General features: G+C 41.0%; 1 protein-coding gene across 1 annotated transcript in view; it reads left to right on the plus strand.

Annotated features, from left to right (window-relative positions):
* Positions 1-14831, plus strand: part of zbtb16b (zinc finger and BTB domain containing 16b) — a 33127-nt gene that overhangs the window by 9648 nt on the left and 8648 nt on the right. The window contains exons 4-5 of the mRNA XM_032545458.1: positions 3368-3454; positions 14029-14199. Of these exons, the coding sequence (XP_032401349.1) occupies positions 3368-3454; positions 14029-14199 (258 nt within the window). The remainder of the gene's footprint in view (positions 1-3367; positions 3455-14028; positions 14200-14831) is intronic.

The raw sequence follows: 14831 nt of genomic DNA on the forward strand, positions 1-14831 counted from the left end.
TCGCACCGACATCCATAACAGCAGCACCTTTAACCGCATTTGAATTTTTTGCATAAACTCTCCCCATCCGACGTGTCAACCCCGTAATACTAGAAGGAGGGAAGAGATGGGGAGAGGGGGTGAGAAGGGGGTGGGGGGGGGTGAAAAAGAGAGAGATAGATGTGGATCTCATTTCTTTGTCACTGTGTATTTCAGTATAGCAGCCTCAGATCCCGCTGGTTGCTAAGGAGCGAGTGCTCCGCCGCTCTAATGGGCTGATTTGGTATTCAGCTCGATGCTGGCTCTTATTTTGGTATGCCAGACAAAGTGTTTTGATGGAGGACGATTGCAGCCGCGTCTGGAGACAGTTTGATGGTTTATGGATGAGAGCACACTCCGTGCCTTTGACTGCACAAGACAATGCACTGTGTTCTCCTCTTCCCCCTTATCACACAATCTCACGCGGGCACGACACACCGGGCTGGACGGCGTCAAACAACATCAGGATCTACAACACTTAACTCCACTGTTACTGCCGCACAAGACCGTTCTCAAACAGAGTTTTTTAAATATTTATATATATATATATTTTTATATGTTATAAGACAAAACGAAGCAGAACGGGGGGTTTTGAGAAATGAACAGATTGAGGCTTTTTTTTTTTTTGTTATTTGCGTGCAGCTCTGGGAACAGTGGTGCACTGTCTGTGCAAAGAGTTGAAAGAGGACCACATTTAGGCTGCAGTGCTCAGAGTTCCCAAAGCTTGTGGGTGTTTTAATGAGTCATTTTAACTTCATTTAAAGCCAGCTGAGCAGAAAATAGATCAGTGAATGAGCCCTGGGCCAGTATGGATCTGCAACCGATTTACATCTCAGTGAGAGCCAACCCACATCCAAACAGCTGCGTGCAACAGAGACACACACACAGAGAGAGAGAGAGAGACAGAGAAATTGTGTGAGTGTGTGTGTGAGCACACATATTAGTCCAATGTGTCTGTCAGTGCAGGTGTGAGGTGAGTGCAGAACAAGAATGGGATGTTTCTGTAAGCTGTATGCATACTTGTCTCTTTCATGTCTATATCAGAATAGACAAGGGCATTGCAAAGGTGACCTGAAGTTACAGTCCATGCGTTGGGATTTGGGATGTTGACTCTGAAGTGGGATTTTTTTTTTTTTGGTGATAAAGGGATGCGCCGCAGGCTGGAAGCGTCTGCTGTACAGAGAACACCCGGTCCTTCTGTGGCCTCTCAGGCAGACAGTCTGCTCACTGTTCAGAGTCTGATAACAGGCCACGGTAAATAAAACTCTTCAGCGTTGCTCTCCTTTTTTTTTGTCAGGAAGAAGAAAAAGATGGGCCGTTGCACAGCGTCTGCTGCCCCCGCCGGCCCCCCTCCTCTGTCTGTCCTGTACTCCATTGTACTTTTTCACATTTGCTTCCTTTGTTAAACGACAGAAAAGCACAAGTGTGTACACGAGGCTCTCTGGTGACTTCTTTACCTTTCTTTCAACTGCGTTCACTTAAACCAGGCTTCCTCCGCAGCCCGAAAGGACAGAGCCTTGCAAAAGTTGTTTTTCTTGCACTTTGTCATGTTACTGCCACTAAGTCTGGCCTTTGTGGATGAAGAAAGTCTCTGTTCTTGCCACTCTGTGGCAAGCAGAAAACCATAGTTGAAAGAAGTGCCATAAGAAGTCAAATTTACAGTTTACCACAAGCCAGGTAGGGCAGATGGGAAATATTACAAAGGTACTCTGGTCACATAAAACCAAAATGAAATTTTTGGTCTGCATGTATAAAACTTGCATGTGTTGGAAAGTTTTAGTTGCATATTACCCTGAAGACAGTGTCCTCAAAGGGTAACAAGCTCCTTTTTTTTTAAGCGTTTTTTATGTCTTGGAGTTTATGGAAAAAATGGATGGAGGAAAATACAGGAACATTTTGGAGAAATTAAACGCTTACAGACAGATCTAACCATCTAATTTAATAGATGGCAATGTTCACAGACTGAATCCAATCTAACTGAGTTCAACTTGTTCTGGTGTCCAACCTGTGTAGATATTCAGCAACAGGTGATTCTGCAAATTAGTGACACCGTGTTATGAATATCATGCCACAATTTTTAAAGCTGTTTTGTAAAAACTGGGAAAACGAGGCATCGTTTTCCTTTTAACTGTAGAATTGTGCAAACTGAGATTACAAAAATAAATTTGCTTAATGGAAACAAACGGCAGTTTGGGAAAGCCACGAAGAAGACAGGACAAGAAGACAACATGTCTCCTCTGACGGCTGATGGAGCGCTGGCTGAATTATATATATATATATATATATATATATATATCTAATATCTAATGTACAACCGTTTACATCCGTCGGTGCCATGCATTTAATGACTTACGTAAACAAGCTGATTCACCATGAGTTTAAAGTTATTTCTAATTTGATGGAAACACTGCAACTGAAAAATCGTCTTTTTTTTTTATATATTAGCAGAAAAAGATTTTTTAACATTTTTAATGGAAACGCAGCCACTGAATCCCCCAATAATACATTGAAATCTGCTTTTGCAAGGCACTGTGTGGAATTTACTTTTTACTTTCTCTTCCCCATTTTTGAGAAATGTCAGCACTGTCAGAAGGAAAGCCGGTATTCTTAAAAATGGGACTTCTCACATTCTGAAATGAAATGCCACCTCAGCTTTTAAAAGTAAGCTCTCACTCTTTGGTCAATGTCCTGACATCTTTACAATATTTTTCACATCGCATTTATCAATAAAACCACAGGCGACAGAAGGTTGATCAATGGAGTCTCTCAAGAAATCAAACATAAAAATGGAGATATGTTGGTTATTGACCAAGAGTGATAAGGGGGGGAAAAAACAAAACAATATTCCAAAAGTATTTTTGTTTCTAGACTCATTTCTCTGTTCCAGATTTTATAAAAAAGAAATGCAGGTAAAATAAAGTTGAGGGATTTTCATGTTTTACAAAATGAAAAAAGATATTAAGGAGAAAGGTATCAAGTTTATTTTTTTTTTACAAAACTTGGACTACCCAGCAGTGTTTTGCCCATAGTCAAAATTCAGGAGTCGTTGCCTAATCTGGGACTTCATTGAAGCCCAGATCAGCTTTAGGACCACAATCTGCCAACTTTTATAACAAACAAAACATCATTTGTACCAAAGTTCCTACAAATTTATTCATCTTTTAATGTAGGTCAGAAGATCCAAACAGTAAGACAGAAATCATCGCAAAAAATACCGGAAATGATTATATCAAGAGAAGCACAAATCTGAGAAACTGAATCCTGACAAGTCTGCATTTAAACATTTAACAGTGACACACAGAGACTCGTATGTTCGCTGATTTCTGTTTATGTTTGATGTCACCCACAGCTCCTGCAGAAGCGTTGGTGTGCGATCAGTGCGGAGCAACGTTCTCCTCAGAGGACGCCCTGGAGGCCCACAGGCAAACACACACAGGTAATTACGCAAACCAACAGAGAGAGTGCGTTTAAGGCGGTGGAGTAAGCCGTGACTACGACACTCGTGATCGTGGGTCTAAACATGCTCGTCATGCTGGCTGGGTTAAACTGTTCCTGTCATGATGCTCCATAATTTATCAACAGGGAGGTGGGAGGCCTCTCACATATCACCCACTAATATCTCCTGGCATCCAGACCCACCACTTTGCCACAGCACAGCGCCAGCGTTACAGTTTCACAGACATACTGTCCTCACCTTCCTTCCTGATCATGGCCTTGAAATTATTTACCTGACACCCATATGCTTTTAAAAAGGATTGGTAGTTTAGAAAATTTGTGGAGCATTCATCTGGTAATAATGATTATTGACGAATCTGTGTGCTTTTTTCTGGTGTTTACGTTTGGATTTTTTTGTGTGGCCATGTTTTCTTGGGTGCATGTACTTTTTCCCCTCTGTTAGCTGGATTTTTTTTTTGCTGTTTTGGTCAATTTCTATCTGAGATTTTTTTTGTTTTGTTTTGTTTGTTTGGGTACAAGAAGGAATGATCTGCTGCAGGACAACGCATGCTCCTGTTGGCCTTTGGGATGACCCCCCCAGCAGCTAGATGCTCCAGTTTTTCATACTCTCCTGTAATGTCATGAAACTCCTATGAGTTTATAACTCAATAACAGATTGGAGCACTTTTAATCAGATATTTGCATAAATTATTACAATACTCAAAGTTGTGTATCAGCTTATTTTGGCTTAGTAAAAATGCTGCAGAAATTATTAGCCTGCTGAAAGAACCTAATTTATTTTGCTCATTTCCAATTTAAATCTTAGTCACAGAGATTTTAAAGTTGAGGGAAAATAGTGGTGGGATCATAATTAAAAAATAAATATACAAAAAAAGAGAATATTAGTGAGGAATGTCACTTATTGTATTGAGAAATATTGACTTTTCTTTGTTTTCTAAAACTGAAGACCTAATTATAAATAACTTAGATTATTATTGAAAAGCCCATTTATTTATATGAAGTTTATTACGACCTGAAACATTATATAGATCAACTACATACAGATATTTGAAAACATTTATTTCAGTTAATTATGGTGATTTCCCACTTACAACTAATTGAAACATTTCTTCACATTTTAATGTTGCGTCAGACCAATAAAAAAACTTTTTAAAAAGAGAAATGCGGGCTTTATAAAAAGCATGTTTAATACCCAATTAAAGGTTGCTATTTTCAAAAGGTGCTTTAATGTGACAAATGAGACTCAGATATTCTAATTTACTGAATTTAACTACTTATATATCACTTTTTATCAATGTGGTGTGGCGAAAACAATACAGACTAGTGAAAACCTGTGCATGAAGTTGAAAAATGCTAAATTAATATAAAAACAGAGTCAAAGTAAAAGAAAAAGGAAAGTCAAACAAAAAAAATACATAAGAATTTTTTTTTTTTTAACTGAAAATGTTCACTGAAAATATCTGGAGGCTGGCGGTTCCACAACACTGATGAAAAAGTTTGTCAACCCACTGTTGACCAAGAACACAGAGCAGCCATTACTCATGTTTTAGTTTATAACAATTATTTGTCTTTGTGCATAAAGTAGGAAAAGGTTTTTTGCCTCCTGACAGAAGACAAGCTAAAATACAACTATCTATATCCAACAGAATATCATCTACATAGAAGTGAGTGGAAACCCTATATTATAAGAAAACAAGATAAATATGACTGAAATATAACAACAACAACAACAGATTGGACCAAGTAAAGACCTCTAAGAAGTAATGGCAAGATAGTCAAGATGTGTTATATGAGGAACAGATTTTCCTGGCTGGTTGGATCCTCAACCTCTGAAGCCTCTAACACCAACATCATCTGGATTTTATTGGACAGTAAATTGGGACAAATTAGCAACTCTTTAGCATGAAATGAGGGTATGAATTGCCGATGGGCTGAACTGACCGGTGACCTTTCTGGTGTTTTGAAACTTCTTTAGCTTTTCAATGTTGTTAAAATGAATCAAATGGAAGCAGAAAAAGTAAAAGGAAAACAAAGAACTAATGAAAGCAAAGCACAGTTGATGAGCACTGCAATCAAGATATCAAGAATTTTTTTTTTGGCAGTATTTTAATTTTTATGATTAAAAACAGAAAAGTGCTTATCTGTAAACAGTCACTTTTTACCATGTAGAAAACTAGATTTTACATTTGTTTCATTCCATTTATATATTTTATTTTTATCATGGCTATTACTGACAGCGGCTTGAATCGGTATTTTTATTTTTTATGTTTGTGACGGAAACAAGCCGTGGTTTTATTGTCCGACGCCGCGCTCGCCCAACAGTGTCTGAATCCACACCTTTTCTGCGACTGTCAGAGAAAGGTGATAACCCTCTCAGGAGCATTGGGATGTAACTGTAACTCCAGGTGGCACACGCAGTATGAATACTTAATGCATGCGGACATGGAGGGGTGTTAACGATGCCCAGAAGTTTCTACCCGCATCTCTGCGAGTTGTAAACACCCAGAGCTTGGTTTCAGCTTGGCACTGGATCTGGGTACAGGAGGGCATTACTCTGTTATTTTGTCATGATCTTGGCTCGGCCCGCCGTGACGCACTCCCACCGCCGTATGACATGAGCCACAGGTAACTTAATCAGCTCTGATCTGCGGAGGTTAGAAGTTGAAATGCTCCCGTTTACCACGTTTCCTCCTAAAAAAACACACACTGGGACCTTTCAGTGGGGAGAGGAGGGAATCAAACAGTGCCTGCTTTAATTTGCCATGTGACTTACCCAGTGAGCCAAATGAGTTTCCTCTGAGCAGATTAACACTTGTCAGGGCCCTCAGCAGCTGCAGCACTGTCCATGTCCTCCGGAGGGGAAATTTTCCCTACTTTTTGGGAAGACCTTAATCTGAGGCAATTAGGTAATTCTGGCAGAGACGTTCGTTTACAGTGAAAGTCTCTATATCCATTTGAATATGTCAGGGGTGAACGGCCGTGGGTTACTGAAGTTGGAGATCAAAGGGAGAGGAGGGAGGGCGGCGTGTGGGTGTGTGTGTGTGTGTGTGTGGTGTCCTGAGGGTAGAGGCATTGCTGCTGGTGTTGGGTGCCAGGAGTAAGAGGAGGAAAAACAACATCATGTGCTGCTGTTTACTCCTCACCACAGCACTGTCACCGTCTCCTCTGACCTACTTGTCAGCGCCCAAAATAAAAGAATGGATCTGTCTCGGAACCGCTCTCACAACAAAGGCGTTTGTTTCATCACAGCGAGGCGAGGCTCCGGGGCACCGAGCTCACCGGATTTCTTTTTCTTTTTTTTTTTTTTGGAAAACCCCAAGACTGTGGCTTATCTGCGACTGCTAGCTTAAAAGGCTGCTGGTTGACCATTTTGCCACCTCTGCCTTTAGGAACGGGCCATATAAGAGTCCTGGCTTTGTGTACTCACAGCAGCTGTGCTGTTTCCACACATTACAGGCTGCTTCATCAAGTGAATAATATTACCTTCTGCCCAAGCCCTAATTAAACGCTCCTGTAGTCTATTCAGATACAGCCAAGGCTTTCTAATGCATCTCTCCTAATGCAGACCTTTTAGCTCGCCTAATTGCATGTCCGTCACCGCTCTGCACCCTCCTGGTAATACCCGGTTTTAATTCGAATAAGCCTCAAACTGAACTGAGCCGGGCTCTGTTTGGGCCATTATGCCTCCTGGTTATTTATTTGCACCGGGACAGGCCTGTCGTTTCATGTGAGGCGAAACGTCGAGGCCTGCGTGCGGAATATTTTTGAAATGTTCTAGGAATCGAGGCGAGCGAAGCCGTCGCATGACCTCAATGAACCGGACCGTGGAATGGTGCTTAAATGCGAGCGCCGCATCTCTTGTTGCATTAATTATTGAGACGGTTGTTCGTCACTCGGGTAGATTAGCAGTCTACTGATAAGCGCCCGGGGTTGTTTAAGGTACTGTAGCTTTGTGTGTGCGTCTGATCTTAGTGCATGAGCACATACAGTAAGCATGAATGCACATGGGTCATCTGAGGGCTGGGACATAATGTAGCCTGTATGACTGTATGCTTAACTGGGTGACAGAGCAGACATGAGCCAGCACACAGCCTGTGTACACTGAGCAGAGCTTGGCAATGCAGTTTATAGTACTTTCACCCCTGCACGCTGGTGAACATGTCAACACTGATGTCATCGTAAACTCCTGGTTTTAAAGACAGACTGTGACTTCTTTTCAAATTGAACTCATTTTTTTAAAAGATTTGTTTGAGATTAGTGACCTTTTCTGAAGAGATAAGAGGGAAGATGTGCAACAAATGTCCCAAGATCAGGAACTGAACCCAGGACTTCCACACTGAGGAGTGTAGCGTCTGCACATAGTGCGCCTGCTCTACCAATTAAGCCAGCCAGCACTTTTTTTAAAAATTACATTTTATAGACTTTGACGTTAAGTAAATTCTGAAGGCATGCATTAAAAAATGCATACTGACACAGACAATAGCTTGTTGTTTGTCAAGTCGTTGATGGTTTCTTTATTAGAAATGCATGAGAAGTCAAGTGTAAGGAGGGGAAAGCTGCGCATTTCTGGTCCATTTACCTCTGCAGTCACAACATGAATCTAAGAATAACACCAAATCCAAATCCAAATTATTTGTAAGCAGCAGGTTACCTATTACTAGCAATACAAGCTAGCAATCCACTTCTCTGCATTTTGTACTTTTAAACAGTTAGCACCATGTTTACTAAAGGAGGTTTTGTGGTGCGTCTTTGTGAACGAGTTTGAAAGAAACATTGTCAAAAGTGTAAAACTTTGAAACATTTTCAGTCTTTTCAAGGTATTGGTTAAAGGGAGACCTCTTTCTTTTCCTCCTGAATTTGCACATTTGTTACATTTCTGGTAAGTGTTCCAACTTTAAAACCTACATTTTTCCACTTTTGTAAAATTATGAATCACATACAAATAAAATAAAAAAAGAGTACAAGTAGTATTGTACATTCTAAAATGTAACATTTATTAAAGAGATACTTATTACAAAATGTTTGTGAACCATTGCTGTAGACCTGTCAGACTGACTAAGATTTCCAGAAAGCTGCCAACATTTCCGAATACAGTCCACTTTATTGGAACAAAACAGGAAATTGCTGGAATACAGTGGTTTTTCTAGTAGCAACCACACAATAATTTTTTGTTTTATTTCAATTGAAGAAGTTTATGATTCAGTGTATTCCAAAAAGACACAAAGCATCACATCTTACATTTTTTTTCCAATTGGAATGAGGTAGTTTAAACCCATATTTATCCTTTTACACCAAAGCCACTCGGATTGGCATTAAAGACATTTTGCAGTCTAATCTGACCAAAGCTCACAGTCCCAAAAGAACCTGCAGATTTTAGTAAATTTCACAAACTCGTATCTGTGATGGTAGGACAGGAAATGCTTCTTTCCTGGCTTGACCTCCAAACTGCAAGCTGTCTTGCTGATGGAGTCTAATAGTTGTTATGGACACATGGTGACCTCAAGACGCCACTCTTTGCTGCAGGTCTTTGTTTCCTCTCTTTTACCATCCTCCTCGTTGTGCACGGTAGCCAGATTAATATGGGTCCACTTTAAGAAAATGGTCATCTGTATCTCAGGGAAACAGGAATTCATTGATTGCTAAAACATCTATCAGCTTACCTAATCGAATATTATAAACAGTTAAAAATAATTATTTCACAACATAAGTCAATAAAAGTACTCAAAGAAAAGTTGAACATTTAAAGAATATGTATGCTGAAAATGATTCATTTTTAAGCTATTCCATGTCTTTAACAGGGCTGTCCGCCACTAGAATCCTCCTCGTCTTTATGTTCATCCAACATTTCAACATACAGATAATTAATTGATGGGCTCCAAACACGAAAGCTAAGAAGAATTTACCCCGATTTGTGGTCATTGCCGATACAATCCTTTGTTCCATCTGCGGCGGGGTTTTGCTCCCAGATTCTCAGGGTGGGAAACTTTTGTTTGCTGCTTGAAAAGAAACAGGCTGCGCCTATTTGTGAATGAAGGGATTAGCTCGAACACTTCACCCCAGCAAGGACCATGATCCTATCTGGTTGCCTGGACACATGGTTTTGTTTCTTAGGCAGCGTGAGAGCCAAGCCAACTCCCCACCTCAGCTGGACTGAATTAAGTGGCAGATGAAAAGAGGCAGAGTGTGTAAAAATCACGAGTGTGTGGCACCATCCCTGATGGAGATATGCCGAAACGGCAGTAGAACCTCGAGCCCGTCTCATTCGCACATCTAATCGTGCTTTCGGCGGGTAGCTCTGTCATTTAATGCACAGTGTAAATGCAGAAATGCTCAGAAGTAAATCATTATTCTCCCCTGTTAAAGCCTTCCTCCCACTGAACACAAAGCTTTGAGAAAACCCATTGATTACATGGTATTTACCCCTCTGTAGGCCAAAGGTCAGAGGGGTCAGCCTGTGCCTCAAAAAGGCCAAATCCAACACCTATTGTGCAGTTCGGGGTGAGAAAGCAGGGGGCAATGGAAGCCAACTTTAGGGGCCTATTTTCTCATAAAGAAGCTCCTCTGCACTTATTACAAAAGCTTACAGGAAAAAAAAAAAAAAATCCACGACCAAAAAGAAAAAAAAAACCTTTGAGAAGTTAACAGAGCGCGGTGAGGTGAAATGCCACCACTGACACACACACAAACACTCCTTTTAGGTTTCTTTTTTCCTTTTCTTTTTACACTTCAAGATATTATTCGGTATTTTTATTTTCAGCAGCCGTCAATTGCGCGGAATAAAAACGACCGCTGAGCTGTTTGTCAGTGTGTGTCAGCCGCAGATCAAAGGTGAAGATTCTTGCGACAGAATATTTGTCATTTCTATTCTCAAGTTTCAGGATTGTTGGTGACAGAAGGATCAGGTCTACATCTGTGGATGTCTGCGAGTGTCAGCGAGCAACGGTTTCACCGGCGCAGAGAAACTAAACTTTCACCGCAGACTGAAAAATGCACAGCCGCAGAGAAAGCAGGAGTTCGCGGTGTACGATGGTTGATATAAAGTGGGGTAATTAAAGCAGCTTTGATGTATTCACGTTGGATTAGGTGCTCTCCCCGCAGCTACCGTTCAAAAAGGAACAGAAAGCGCTCCCCCTGCTGGCCGCAGCAACTACCAAAAAGAGGAAATCAATTGAATCACAGGTTATAAAGAGATTCAATTTGCTACTTTTTTTTATGTGTTTTGCTTTGGCTTTGGATGGCTCATTATCCAGGCCTCACAGCTGCAGCTTCCAGTAGAATTAGCAGAGTATGACTCAGGCACAGAGGGAAGCTGGTTAGACACTCCAATGATTTCCTGTACGGTCAGCGGATGCAGGGAGTGGGGTGGCAGCAGAGGCGTTCAAAATGGAAAGCCTTTTGTTTACAACTAAAATATTGTGATCTGCGGGTGAGAAAAGGGCCCTGGTCATTAGGCTTTAGTAGAAAGACGGGGATCGTTGAAGTTGTGTGTGGAGCCTATGACTAATAGGCTCGGTCAATGAGGCCCTGAACCTTATTGTGTGTCCTTTGTGGGGGCTAAAGTCCCCCAAACAGGTGCAGCTCATTCCACTGGAGTGGCTCAGTGAAGGATTGTTGAGATCAGGGAATGTCTTTCATCCCATCTTCTTTGTGTCAAAGGGATAGTTCAGCATTTTTTTCAAGTGAAGATCTGTTAAAACGGTACGAGCTCGCATCTTACTGGCTGTAAATACTGTCTTAGAGGAGAAACCAACACTACAGGTTCATCTTTATAAATTAGGTATATCGCTGGGAAGTTAATTTATTTATTTAAAATTGAATCCAACATAATATATTTTGATTACACACACGCTCAGAGCTAATGAGGTATCAAAATTCTGTTTCTCGGAAATGCTCAATATTACATTAGACCAATAAAAGAAGAGAAATGTTTTATTCTGAAATAATCAGCCTACTGAAAAGTACTGCACTACTCGGTGTGTGGGTGTTGCTCGTTTTGCACGACTTACTTCATCAATGCAGCGTGGTACGGAGTCGATAAGCCTGTGGTTCTGTTAGGGAAGCCCAGGTTGCTTTGCCCTCAGGTCCTAAGCAGTGTTGGGGCAGGTGTCTCTCATCTGCCTCTTGTTAATACTTCAAAGTTTCTCTACGAGGTTCAGGTCAGTTTGCTGGTCATTCAAGCAGAATGGCATCACCATCATCATTAAAGTCAGTATCAGTACTTTGACAATGAGGGCAGCTGTGAAGTCCTGCTGGAAAATAAAATTGTTTCCATAAAGGTTTTCATCAGAAAAATTCTGCAGAATTTTCTGATAGACGTACGGATGTTTAAGACGTGGATTTTTAAAGACGTAACTTTTTATTTCACACAACTTTCCCTTTGTATGCTGGCATAGTAGCATTCTGAACAGGCATCTTCTTCAGCAGCTAACCTTTGCTGCTCAGCTTCTTTGTAGAGAATATCAGTGACTGTAACCTGGACAGCTGACAAGTCAGCAGTCTTCATCATTATTTATGATTATTTATAAAATTATATTTCTCTAATACTTATTTTTACTCGTCTTGTGCAGTATTTTGAGCTTTCATTGGCTGCAAGCCATAATCTTCAAAATAAACAGGAAACACTTCCAATAAATCAAACCGTGTAATGAATCAATGCAAGTTTCACTTTTTGATTTGAATTACTGAAATAAATTAACTTTTTTAATGTGGGGTATTGTAAAAAAATATATAATATTTGGAGCTTTACATGTAAATCCTTGAATCTCCCCTGGCAGTCATTTAGGGCTGCCTACCTGCTTGCTGCTCCAAAGCTCCGCCTTGGAGGACCTGCACATGCAGAACGCATTTTACACAGGAGGATTATTGATCATGTAGCACCTCCAACCTTTATTTCTAATGTAAATATTTATCAGCTTCTCTGTAAATTACCAATTAAGGTGTGACAATTGTTTAAAGGTTCATAAAATAATGTTTCCATAAAGCAGAGTTAAGTTTGAGTGTGGGGTTGCTTTAGGATGGCTGACCTCCACTTTGGTCATGGCCTCTCTTGGGCTAGTCAATAGGGTCCAACTAATATGAATCTATACAAATGATTAAAATAATAAATTTCAGGTAAAATATAAAACTGCTTATTATCCTTAACACAACCTCACATCAAGAATCCTGTACCATTTGTCTGTTGCGTTTTTAGCTGTAACTTTCAGGACCTTAGTTTAAAAAAAAAAAAAGGCTTCGTTAAACTATAGTTATCTATAAAATGCTGAGCTTTGCTTTGCTTGAACAAATCAGGAGGCATGGATTAGTAAACAATGCTATGTGAATGTGTTTGATTTACTCCTTAAAATGTGAATTTGCTTGATTTGTTTTCTCGTTCTTTCTTTCTTTGAGCGGGCTCGTCTGTCTGCTAACTTGATTGAACCTAAAGCAAGTGTCTGACACTCTTCCCTCTTAGTATGAGTGTGCTGTATCCCTTTCCCTGCGTTAATTCCAATTTAATTGCCAGTTGCCTCAAGGCACTTCAATAACAGTAACAAATGATTTGATTTAGTGGACCTCATCAGACTGCATTTTAAATGCGACACAGCAACCCCACTTGAATTCCAATGAAGTGCTGGCACAGTCCTCTGTTTACTAATGATCCTCTGCTGGAGATGTCTGATTGAATCTGAGTCAGGAGCAATGGGACCTGCTCACATTGTAAATGATCTGCAACCTGAGCAGACAGAGAAATAAGGACCTCATAATCTCACATTAAAGCATCGCTCTCCAGGACACGCACATTATGTCAATGCTGCCCATTAGTCCCGGTCTCTCTGTCTAGCCGCACCTTGTGAGTTTGCGTCGGCGTGAACGCCAGAAAAGGGTTCGAGAGCCGGCGTCTGCTGCCACCCCCTGAACTCGGTAGATCAGGTGTCGACTGTATGACAGCCAATGGATCTTCTTCACGTAGCCATTTTGACTTGAACAACCCTGCCAGCGACTCCCCTATCTGTATTCCTCGCCACACTCCGTGCAACAGGAAAGCAGCCCCAAAGAGATGCCAGGTCACACACAGGATTAAACTGGATTGTGTTTTTTCCTGCAGTCCTGCCTTTAATGGCTTGATATCGCTACTTAACATTCAGCACGGAGCACGTAGTGTAGGCATCATTTAGGGTGGAGCCACTATCAGCTGCTCTTTGAGCACAGAGACGGAGGACTTCACAGGCTGAAGCCGACTCCTGATGGGGGGAATGAAGAGAATAATTAGACATCTAACACGCCAGGAAGGAGGCATTGATTGTGTGATTGGCATGCCGTGTGCATTGTGTGGGGGGAAATTCTTAAAGAAAACAATCACTTTCATGGTTTAAAATAGCGCGCATAAAGACTCGCAGCTGAAAGTGCCTGCGGGCTTTTAGGGGAGTTAGTTTAGGTAGAGGCGCTTGCTCTTTGAAAGAAGCTTTTCCCTCAGAGGACTTGCACAAAGTTGAAGTGACCCAGTTTCCCCACTTAAGGCCCTGTCTGTGTATGGTACTGAAATAACTGCGCGTCTGTGTCTTGTGCGTTCTCCAGGGACCGACATGGCGGTGTTCTGTCTGCTGTGTGCGAAGCGCTTCCAGACCCAGAAGGCCCTGCAGCAGCACATGGAGGTCCACGCAGGGATGCACAGCTACATCTGCAGCCACTGTGAGCGCCCCTTCCCCAGCCACACCACCCTCAAAAGACACTTGCGCTCCCACACGGGTAAGGGGTCATCTTAGCTATTATCAAATGAAAAAAAAACTATCCAAACTAACCTGGCTCTATGTGGAAAAAGTAGTCTCTACAATACAGTGAATCTATACAGTAATTATAAATTAAATAAATAAATCACGTTTTTTTTTTTTCAAAAGCTGAGTCAATATTAGCCACAACAGGCCTGCACACTAAAGAAATCCTTTGAACAGAACTCGCCTAACATCAGTAAGCTAAGCGATTTATAAAAATAACGCCCTATGTCTCGATCTAAACAAATTTAAAAACGGATGAGAAAGTTGTTGGCATTTGTCTGAAAAAGGCTAATGAAGACATTTCCAAGGCTTTGAGATCATCTTACTACAGTTGGAGTGATCAACTACCAATGGGAAAAAACAGTGGCGATCCACTATGCTAACCAATTATGGCCGACCTATCAGAACCATTCAAAGAATCCATCAATGGCCAAGTCACACAAGAACCCCAAATCATCAGATATCACTTGACTTACTTAGACTGTGTGTTCAAAATCCAATAAGATGAGCTGGAGACTGGGCAAGAATGACCTCTACAAAAATCTCTTTTCAGAAACCACTGCTGACCAAAAGCAGCACAGAAACCTGGCCCATTCCATATTTACA

Source organism: Xiphophorus hellerii, chromosome 18 (assembly GCF_003331165.1).
Source record: "Xiphophorus hellerii strain 12219 chromosome 18, Xiphophorus_hellerii-4.1, whole genome shotgun sequence".
Taxonomy (NCBI): Eukaryota; Metazoa; Chordata; class Actinopteri; order Cyprinodontiformes; family Poeciliidae; genus Xiphophorus; species Xiphophorus hellerii.